Source organism: Lycorma delicatula, chromosome 7, assembly GCF_047948215.1.
Source record: "Lycorma delicatula isolate Av1 chromosome 7, ASM4794821v1, whole genome shotgun sequence".
Lineage (NCBI taxonomy): Eukaryota > Metazoa > Arthropoda > Insecta > Hemiptera > Fulgoridae > Lycorma > Lycorma delicatula.
The window spans coordinates 135,376,938-135,388,320 of record NC_134461.1 but is presented as its reverse complement, the minus strand read 5'-3'; the positions used below and the strand labels follow the sequence as shown (position 1 = coordinate 135,388,320).

The 11,383-nt window shown below is 30.8% G+C and overlaps 1 protein-coding gene across 3 annotated transcripts in view; it reads right to left on the bottom strand.

Annotated features, from left to right (window-relative positions):
• Positions 1-1,269: 1,269 nt before the first annotated feature.
• The window catches only part of LOC142328179 (D-beta-hydroxybutyrate dehydrogenase, mitochondrial), a 30,893-nt gene continuing 20,779 nt past the window's right edge, over positions 1,270-11,383 (bottom strand). For all 3 annotated transcript variants that reach the window (XM_075371733.1, XM_075371735.1, XM_075371734.1), the window contains 3 exons: positions 5,743-5,910; positions 5,373-5,512; positions 1,270-1,683 (listed from right to left, as the gene is read on the bottom strand). In XM_075371733.1, coding sequence (XP_075227848.1) covers positions 1,528-1,683; positions 5,373-5,512; positions 5,743-5,910 — 464 coding nt within the window. In that variant the 3' untranslated portion in view covers positions 1,270-1,527. The remainder of the gene's footprint in view (positions 1,684-5,372; positions 5,513-5,742; positions 5,911-11,383) is intronic.

Below are 11,383 nucleotides of genomic sequence, written 5' to 3'. Positions count from 1 at the left end.
ATTAACGGTACAGACGTATTTGTAACAAACTGTTCAAACTAAAATAATTAACGAATTTTATTATTTTAAACTATGAACGTTACGTTTAATAGACATCGTTTAACAAGCCATCGTTTAATATTTATCGTAAATTAAGCTATATTTTTGCCTTCTTTTTTATTAAACGCGTTTAAAGTTATATCATCTGTCGTGATGAACGCTTTAACTTTTAAGCTTTAAGATTACTTTGGCTTTTCTTGTTTTGCTCTTATTTCATTAATCGGTAAACTCCTTACTGTAGCAGCATATGTTAAAGAGTAATAAAGCCCCGTTTTATTTTAACAATGCAGATATAAATCGACCGGATAGGATAGATTCGGATATGTTTCATAGATATTTGATTATCGGAACTTCTAAAAACACTCCAAAGCAACCCGAAATTTAGTTTAGCGCTCGACATAATACTTAGGCTTACAAGAAGGGCGTTATTAATAAAAATAGATAAATTTTAATTCAGAGTAGCATAAAGGATAGCAAATAAAATCAGTCGATCTTAAGGAACGGAGGAGGTCTGGTATTGAGTATACTTGCTCACAAGGGTGAATGTGGCATTTAAAATAAAAAAAAGTAATACTTCAAACAACCCTAGACCGGTCAAGAGTTTAATAACTTAATTACGAAAATTCAAATTTAAAAAAAATATTAAATCTTATTATTTTAAATCAGTACTAATTTATTTTTCAGTGAAGTTTTGACAATTTTTCTAAAACTTTTCCACTTATTGAATATTTTTACTTTTTAATTTGTATTTATAGATTACTAAACGCTGCAACATGTTTTCTTCTAAAATCGGTCATTGTTTTTGAGATATTTTCAAAGGGTGCTTTTTTGTTATTCTCTAAACACTAGTTTGTCCACAGAGTTTTAAGAATCTAATTCGAGTAAAACTTAAACTACCAAATAAAAATGTTAATTAATGGCCTCTAATTATTTCTTTATTACACCATTTTCTTTCAGCTTAATATTACCGTACTAATAAAAGGATAAGAAAAACAACTAACATAATCGCAAAGCGAATAGTTAATTAATAACGTTATATAATTTTTAAATAACAATTTTACAACGATGCAGAATTACTTATATTACCTAGACGTACATTAATTTTACATGTAATGACCGATAAATTTCTATTTTTTTAATACTTACTTTTTCATAAAAAAAAAAGACTACAAAAGGATTAAGGAATTTATTAACTGAAACGTAAATTTTATAATAAATGCTTAATGCCAATTATCTACTAGAAAGTTATATATTTTTAAATAAGGCAATGACTAGCCGACTGGCAGTGACAGGAGTATAATAATAATAATAAAACAAAACAATTAAATTACATCACACTGAAGCAGTTCTAAGAACAGAAATAAAATTAGGCGCGTGCTATAGATTCACTCAAATTTTTCCATTCCATAATTTCTTACGAATAATCAAGAGACGATTCAAGAAAAAGAGTTTGCTATCGTCACTTGCATATTTGCTATAACGTTTTAGTTAAGAATAGACGACATCATAAACAGATCTCGGAAAATGTTCTGCGACAAATGCTTGAATCTTCTCCTTCCTTGTAACTGGTGTGTAACGTCCCAAAGGGAATGTGCGGCTTACAGCATCAATAAGAGAACGAATTGCCGGTGAGAGATCAGGTTCCTAAAAATAAATTACGGCAATAATAAGATTCATTGAATTAATAAAAAATGTTTAGTCTTTTCCCCCAACATTACCCGCTTCAAAATCAAATAATCGTTTTAATTATTCCAGGTTTTTCTTTAATTTTCAATTATTTAAAGTATAACTACACAAAAAATGCAGTGACTTTAATATTACGTTATAAAAAATTATTCTTTAAGACTACCGCCTTATTAGTTATCCATCTCTTCATAGTGTTGCGATTGAATTGCAGTGTTCATTTTTAATAGTTTTTTAATAATTAAATTATTTTTTTAATCGACATTTGAGATAATCGATATATTCTTCAAAATGTGTTGGAAAATTTTTTATTTTATTCAGGTAATTTAGTTCAGGCGGTATCTGTTTTGGGTTGGACTTTTTCTATACGATAAGCTAATTTTTGCTTTAATGCCTCTGGAATATCATCAGAATGATTATTTTGTTATATACCGGTTGAAAAAGGTGTACTTAAATTATTATTAAACAAAATGAAAAAAATCCAAAAAATGTCAATTTTTCTACTATTTCCCTAGGTAACTCGATAACTGTTCGTTTCAGAAAAAATGATCGAGAGAAAAGAACTTTTGTAATTATATTTTACACGCGATATCATCGGTTAAAAATTAAAAAAACAAAAAAAAAAACAATTGTTTTGGGAATTTTTTTTGAGTACTTATACATAGCACCTTCAGATATTACCTGAAAGAACTTTTTGATATGACAAAGCAGGTCGCCAAATTTCAACAAAATCGGTCCGATAGTTTTTGCACAATGACTTTGCGATCTAGATTTTTAAAAAAATGTGATATTTCCAAATCGTATAGTACCTGAAATCTACACACTTGAAAATTTAATCGCATATAAAACAGCACTCAAACTTTCATATGCGTTTTGAAAAATTGAATCCGGTTAATTAGGAAAGCGTAGGAAATTTTTCACACGTACTAACATTTTAATAAAATTGCAATTTTAACAATTTTTTTTAAATCGATGTCTTAAATATGATACTGGCAAACGGTCTATTAATTTATCTCTAATTTATTTCAAAAGTTGCACAATGGCGGCCAACTTTGATCGGTTATATCTCCGGAGATAATTTAACGAATCGAAACTTTTTTTTTAAAGAAACATCTTTCCAAGTACTTAAGCTGTGCTTAAGTACTTGGCAAGTACTCGGCTAAAAAGCACAGCTTATAAGCTGTGCTTTTTATAATTAATTTAGATTTGTGAGGGGGAAAAACAAATTGTGAGGATATTAAATTTGTTTAAAAGTAAAAAATTGCAAATATGTTTGAAAAATTCCCTATAACAGATTTAAATTTTTCAAAATGCATTTGAAAGTTCGAGCACTATTTTAAACGATTAAATTTTCAACTATCTAGAGACTTTTTTCAGGCTCTACGCAATTTGTAAAAATCATATTATTTTTAAATTTGAATCGCAAAATTATTGTGCAAAAACTATCAGACTGATTTTGTTGAAATTTGGCGTGTTGCTTTATCGTATCAAAAAGTTCTTTGAGGCAAAATCTGAAGATCCTAAGTACCGAAAAAAACAAAAACAAAACTTTTTTTTTTTCATTTTTTACAGTTACTGTTATTTTTGCATCGATAATAATGTATTTTTCGATTTGAAACCCGTGATGATATTGTGTGTAAAATTTAATAACAAACCTTTTTTCTGTGTCAATCTTTTCTCTAAAATGAACAGTTATCGTATTATCTAGGGAAATTGAAGAAAAAAAACCTGATATTTTTGCGATTTTTTTTTAATAAAAATTTAAGTACATTCTACTGGCGCATAATGAAATAATAATTTCTGATGATATTACGAAGGCATTAAATAAAAAATTAACGATCGTCTAGAAAAAGTCAAAATGTGCCCGTTTTAAAACAGATACCGCCTGGACTACTTCTTTTAAAAACACGATGAGCATCGACATATAATATCCTTTCACCCATCAATTTACAAAATTAAAAGAACTATATAAGGCTGAAAATTAAAGGCTAGATGGGTGTACGATTGGATGCTTATGAGGTGTGACTGTATCAGCATATGTTTGTTATTTTTTTTTGTTTCTATAAACAAACAAAAAATGCTTTTTCCTTTATCTATATAAAGGAAAAAACAGAAGGCCTTCAAAAATGTGGAAAAATCACAAGAACGTTTAACCACTGTTAAGAAAAAAATGCATCATTTTAAAATTAATTTCCTGGAAAGTAAAAATGTAACTGAGTTTTCTTCTCTTTACCTTTACTGTAATGCGAGATACCATACGTAGCGGAAAGTACTATTAATAGTTCAAAATTTTAGATATCCAGATTTTTACATGTCTCAGCATCTTAGTTTTCCTAAGTTTAAAAATTCAGCTATAGTTCTATAAATACATATAAATACAAAAAAAATACTTTTACACACCAGGTAATTAATTTTGGACACCTCATAATCCCATTCCGAGACGCCTCCCGCCACGGTAACCCGCCCGGAGGGCCTAGCTGTGAAGCTGGGCCGGGCAGCTATATATAAATATATATTTCCTCGTGCTTGTAAGTTCTAAATATATGTTTAAAAGGAATTTTTTTGCTTTTAAACATTCATATACACAGCTAGGCCCTACGGGTGGCGGGCCGCGTCTCGGAATGAGATTATGAGGTGCCCAAAATTAATTTACTGTTGCGTAAAAATACTTTTTTTAATAAAGAAAATTGATAAAACTGAAGTTAAATTAGAAATTTAACTCTACAAATAGATACTATCTAATCAGAATTTTCCGCTAGCGACGGGTTCATTCCGACGCTAAGCTTAAGGGAAGGGGACACACACGCATACAAATGCTCTTTAGTAGGGTAGGATATGAGTGCATGTATGTTGGTGTTACAATTGTTTAACATTTTTGGATCTGATGAACGTATTTTCATTAAATTCATGTACGTCGAGCGAGAGAAATAGAACAACGGGATATAACAATTTTCCTTTAACCTCTATTACTATCTCAAGGCTTTTGAGGAGAAACCGGAAAGCATTTGAAGATAGTAATAGTAATGTAAAAAAATGTTTTGTCTTCCCCGACCCTAGCCACTTCCAAATCAAATAATCATTTTAATTATTCCAGGTTATTTTTTAATTTTCAACTATTTAAAGTATAAATACACAAAAAGAATGGTGTAACAGTCGGAAGGGGGCATGTCGTTCCACTTTAGTCCGGAGGAGAGAAATTTTATAGTTTTATAATTACTTTCTTGAAAAATAAAATTACACTCAAAAATCATTTATACAAATGCCGGTTCTGTTACTACGATTTCTTGAGACGTCAGTATCTGGAAGCACAATTTCAGAATTATTACGTATTTATATAACTTAAGTTGAAAAATGACAGTTTATTGAATATTTTGGCAGGGATGTATACTAACTGTACCCCTAAGCTACATCTGCTAGAAATTACGTTACGGTTATGAAACTTAATTTATATTATTTTGTGTATTATGCCCTTGTAAAATATAGTTTTAAAACAATATAAACCGACATTAGTTCTCAATCGACGAGACATCTATTCTAATCAAACGAATCTATAATTGTAAGGTAAGAATTGACAAAACCGATAATTTTAACGTTAACTTAAAAAAATATTTCATATTAATAACGATTATAAAAATTACTTTTATACTTACAGTTTGATTCTTGTATTCTGGCATCGTTCGTACTTTAAATTCAAAGTAATCTTTTCCGTAATCCTGCCTAGTACCGTCATCCATTTGATCCCACATAAATTTGGCATCTTCCAACATTTTCTTATCGTCAAACCAACAGCCTACACAGATGAAAAATAGAATATTATGTTCTTGTAACGAAATAACGTGTAATTTTTTACTTTATTTTCGCTTGTTTTTTTGTTCGTTAATGTTAAATTTATAGAATATTTGTTTCGCTAATTAAAATTTAAGAAAACTGTCATAGCATAGGCCTATGTAATCGTGCACCGATAATACAACTAAAGAAACATTGTTAAAGAGAAAAGCGAGCAAAGAATAAAAATTTTACCGGTAGTCGCCGATCCAGGTTCTACTACAATAACATCAACACCCCAGCGTCTCATTTCCAATCGTAAACACTCTGAAAACGCCTCTAAACCAAATTTCACAGCGCAAAACGGTGAACGTACTGAAGTAGCGATACGACCAAGTATGCTAACGATGTTTATTACACGGCCTGAAACATTTTGAACAAGAAATCAATAACATTGCTGTAATACTCGTAAACAATACAAAGAATGATCGACGCTAAACAACTGTTAATATATTAACAAAGAAAAAGCATTCAAACACCGTTTATAAAATAAAAAAATTTGCAACTAGACGCACATGTCGATCGATAAAGTCATCGTCAGTAGATACAGTGGAACCGAACTTTCATATGAGTACGTCTATGCGATGTAAATATACTTTCATATATCTTTTAAACGCACACAGTTTCAGAAAATATAAGGTATTGAAACTCAGGTTTGAGATAAGTTGCAAAGTATTAGCGGTTTATTAACCGTTTAACAAAAATTATACTTTTAATTACAATTACATCAAATTTAATTAACTATGTCCAGACAGCCTGTATTGGAGGTTTCTGACAAATACCGATTGAAAATAAAATTTAAATAATACATAAATTAAAAAAAGTTGTCCGCGATGAAAAAATACATATATTAAATAAAATTCAAAGAAAATAAAAATAATAAAATAATACGCATTTTTCATTAATGGTGTGAGATCCCTAAATTAGTGCTACAAACAATAGTAGCTGCTGATAAGTCATTTAAAAATTAATAAGAAAATTTGCCCTTTTCACAAGAATAAAAAAAATTTGAAAATTTAAATGCACATAGCTGCCAAAATTACATTGATAATTTAGGTTTTTTTTGGTCATTACTCTTATCATTTTCTTTTTCTTTTACAGTACTTTGACACAGCACATTAACCTGTAGCTAATATAGATCTGTATTAGCCCAAAACACACATTTTTAAAATCATATTTAGGCGTGGGTTTCTCAAAAGATAAAATTACTTATTTGGTTTTTAACGTTAACAATACGCTTTTCTGAATCTGTCAACTATTCGAGGTAACACCAAGATAATTTACTGCTTCAATCTACCTATTCGCATCTCATTACAATTCCCTATCCTCTGTCAATTTAAATACGATATCCTAGACGACAGGATGAAAAGTTTTCGACCTGGCGAAAAAAACAACAGTTTTTTTATGTTTTTGCTTTTATTTTTCAATATAATCTCCACAAAGACGAAGAAACTTTTTATAATAGTGCTCCGATGCAGTTATACCGCTTTATAATGCGACTCGTTGAACTAAAAATACTCATTTACAGCGTTGTCCACCAAGTCATTTTTTGAGATTAGGAAGTAGGTGATAATCACCGGTCGCTAAATCCGGTGAATAAGGCAGTCGGGAAACTTCAGTTTATTGATTTTAGCCGTTGCGACGATCGACATGATCGATTGTTTTATACTTTTCAAATTAACCGATAAAGATAATAATCGCCATAATCTTATCGACTATTGTTTTCACCTGGTCATGTCCATTGTTTTGACTGTTGTTTACTTTCAGGAGTGTAGTGATGAACCCAAGTCTCATCCGTAGTTATGAATCGACATAAAAATTCCCTGGGGTTTTCCTTCTACACACCAAATTCCCAGTCGAAACGATTTTTTGATTTCAGAATTATTATGTATTAAACAATCGTTGAAACGATTACAATGTTTCATATGCGGGTTGTTTGAAACAATTTTCTCACTTGAGAGCAACTTTTGCTCCCGAGTGTTAACAAAAGCCATAAAACTTCTCCGTGCCCATATAATTATGTAAAATATTATCTACACGTTCATTTGACATTTTAATAGTCTCAGATATATCACACACTTTTAATCTGCAGCCCCCCGCTATGAATATATGGATTTCTCTATCGTTTCAAGAGTTGTGATCTCAACGGGGCGTCTAGAGCATCATCAGTGGTTTTTTACAACATTTTTTCAATTCAGAAACCCACTCTTTTATCGTTGAATATGATGGAAAAAAGTGTTTTAATGTTGAATCCATTTCTTGTTTGATCTCAAATAGCGTTATACCTTTCAAATAGAACTATTTTTTAAACGCACAATTTTTCCATTTTCATCCAAATAACAAAGGCTTAAGTTTTCTTTTGTCTTAAGTTTAATCAACGGGCTGTCTTTTAATCAGTTGTCTTTTTCAATAGGCTGTCAAACTTACACTAACAGAGCTACTAACCTGAAACTTGGTAAACACACTACCGAAGGATAGTCCTATAAAATGCCAGTAAGAAATTAGACTTGCGAGTGTCACACCAGAAACTTATCAGCCCACCCTCGTACATTTCCCATTTTACAATCATTAATTTTAAGTTTGAATTTCATAAAATTCATGTTTTCAACATTGAATGAAATTTAATTAAAAAATGACCCTACCTAACCTGCCGTTGTCATTTTTCCATTGCATTGTGCAGCTCTTGAAAGCTTTCCCCCGTAACACAACGCTGTATTTCATCAAAGAAGACCGATCAATCTTTTACCAGAGTCAATAAAATGCACCGAGAACAATAATGAACTAAAAATAGGTCACAGAATTTCACGCCTAACAGTATCTGACACACTAACGCATTCTCCACTGATCCTAGTACTATACAAATGAATCAAGTTTTGAATCAATCTTAACGCACAGTTGCTCTTACATTTACGGTAGATTCATTTTGTAAGCGATATGTTATTTTTACTGTGTTAAAAGTTTATTGGATACCTAGAAAGAAGCCTGCTACTTTATTATTATAAGAAAGTTTCCTTATAATAGCCTAATCAATATTAAATACTTTTTATAAAACATACCAGGTAAGAATCAATCATTTATTATTGTATCTCTGAATAAGATGTGTTACACATGCAGTTTTATTTTAAAAATTATGATTGAACAGTGGAAGTAAAAATCAATTTAAATCAGAGCAGGAGTTGATATAAATTAGAAGATATCTCAGTCAATTCCAGGCATAATCAAACGGGCATGTTTATATTTTGTATTAATGGAAAAGAACAAAGTACAAACCCAAACTACAATTCACATTTATAATATAATTACTTTAGGGATGCAGAGCAAGTCAATGGGAAAGGTGGAGTGCAAAGTAAGAGATAGACTCGTATATAAACATTATAAATCACCACTGCAACCGTTATAATAGTTTCATTCAGCCTAATGAAGTAGTGAATAATTATTCATTACTTATTTGGTATAACTTCTTTTACAATATTAGTCATACCATGGTCATTATTTTTTGTGTCTACCGCTTCTGTTCAGTGTGCTGTTAATGTACGACTGAATTTGTGTGTATATAATTTACTGAAATTAGTATTAATAAATTTAAAAAATTATACTTCTTGAATTTTTACTAGATAAATTAATGAAGTCACATTATAAACACATAAATACCTCAACTCTATTAATTTTATTTGAGGAATAATGAAAAATCACATTTCAGAAATAAATATTAAAAATAAATCAGAATACTCTAATTAGATGAAAAATTGTTTATTAAAAAGTGTAAATAATAAATAATCCATTACGGTGCTGAACTTCTCATTCAGACCGCTAGGTGGCGAGTTACTAAATTCTCATGTTCTTTTCTTATGGCAAGCCACTCCCAAGATATTTTTCAATAGAGGTCTTATTGATATTGAAGACAAGGTTGTAAATCTTCGTGAGAAGTATTTATGTGGTTTGGTTTACCGACACAAATACATTATGAACAAGATAATGAAAACCCCTACGATACAGTGTTCAAAAATTCTTTTAATATCATTGAACCACATCAGCACAAAGTACATGATTCCATCATTCAGAATATCCATAGTGACAGAAGAAGTTTTTTTTTTTTAGATTCTCTTGGAGGCACTGGAAGAGAAACATTCCTGTAGTTCCTCAACCACCTTATTCACCTGACTTGAGTTCCTGCGACTTTTTCCTGTTCCCGACTCTAAAAAAAATCTCAAAGAACACCATTTGGAACAGTAGAAAACGTTTAAAAAAATTTAATTGACTATCAGAAGGATATCCCGGTTTCTGAGTTACAACACTGCTATGAAGAGTGGGAAAACCGTTTGAAGCGTTGTGTGGCTTTCCAAGGGAACTATTTTGAAGGTGATTAGAGTCCATGTATAACTGGAGTCTAAATAAAAGATTTTTCTAAACCAGTCTCATTACTTTATTTACAGACCTTGTATATGGAGATCTGTTAATAATTTGAATTTATGAATTAGTATGAGAGTACATCTTGAAGGTGGAGATTCAGAATTCCCATCACAATTACTCAGTCTTGAAAAGAGAACAACACTGTACAATCATGTTTTGTATCTACTGATGCAAAACTAGGTTAAGATTATGCTAAATATTCACAGTCTAATTTTTGAAGTTTATTCTTACATTGATAATTTATTAAAGAAACCAAACGATTGGTTACGTGAAACAGCCATTTTCACACCTGGACTATTTCTGCATGGGAAATTAAATAAAGACTACAATCTATCGATACTGTAGTGAACACTGAAAATGCAGTTCACTATACATATGAATTTTTGATTCATTTAATCCAGCTTTCCAACACACACTCTGCAGCTTAAAGTCGGAGTTCCTACAATACTAATTTGCAGTCTTAATTAAACAAAACTGTGTAATTGTACCTAATTGCTGATTAAAACTATGAAACAATATTATTGAAGCTACTATCCTGACAGGTTCGGCAGCTGGAGAGATTGCTCTCACACCTGTATACCTATGATTCCTACAGATTTACCTTCCCAATTTAAGTGACTTCAGTTCCCAATTAAAGAATCTTTTTTTATTACAATATATAAAACTAAAGGTCATACGTTTAAGTATGCTGGAATTGATTTACACTCTGATTGTTTTTCACATAGACAATTGTATGTTGAGCTTTCAAGTTCTTTAAAGTATTTTGTATGTTTTTTTAAGAGTGTCCACTATAATGACTCCTCTGCACTATTAAAATAATTTATCTATACACATACTCCCGTTTGCACACTGCCCTTAATTTGTACCAGGTTAATTTTTGAGCTTTGGCTAGTTTGTTTCTTCTTATTTGGAATGAGGTATTTTCGTTTACATTGTTATTATTTCTCCAAGGTATTTAAATCGGGTTACTATCTGATTTTATTACCATTTATGTTTACTTGTTTAATTGCGTTGGTTTTGGGAGCATAATTTCTGTCTTTTTGAATGATATTTTAAAGCCAAGTTTATTTACAATATTTTGAAGTTCTAATATCTGTGATTTAGCTTTGTTGATGTCATTTGCTAGAGCGACAAGTGGTTGGCGAAACCAAGACAGTGTGTTTTGATTTATCAACCTATTTTTACTTTTGGGGGCATTTTTGAGCCATTCTCTCATTACCATTTCTAGAGCACAGTTGAATTCACAGTAATGGCGGTGAGAGCCCATCGCCTTGGCACAGTTCTGTTTTGATCTCAAATGGTTTTTAGAGCTTGCCTCTGAATTTTACCTTTTGACTTAGTGTTTGTGAGTAGTTTTATCGTGTCCAAGGTATCTTAGAATTTTTAGCAGGTACTCTGTAGAAGCAGTCATAAGCTTTCTTGAAAT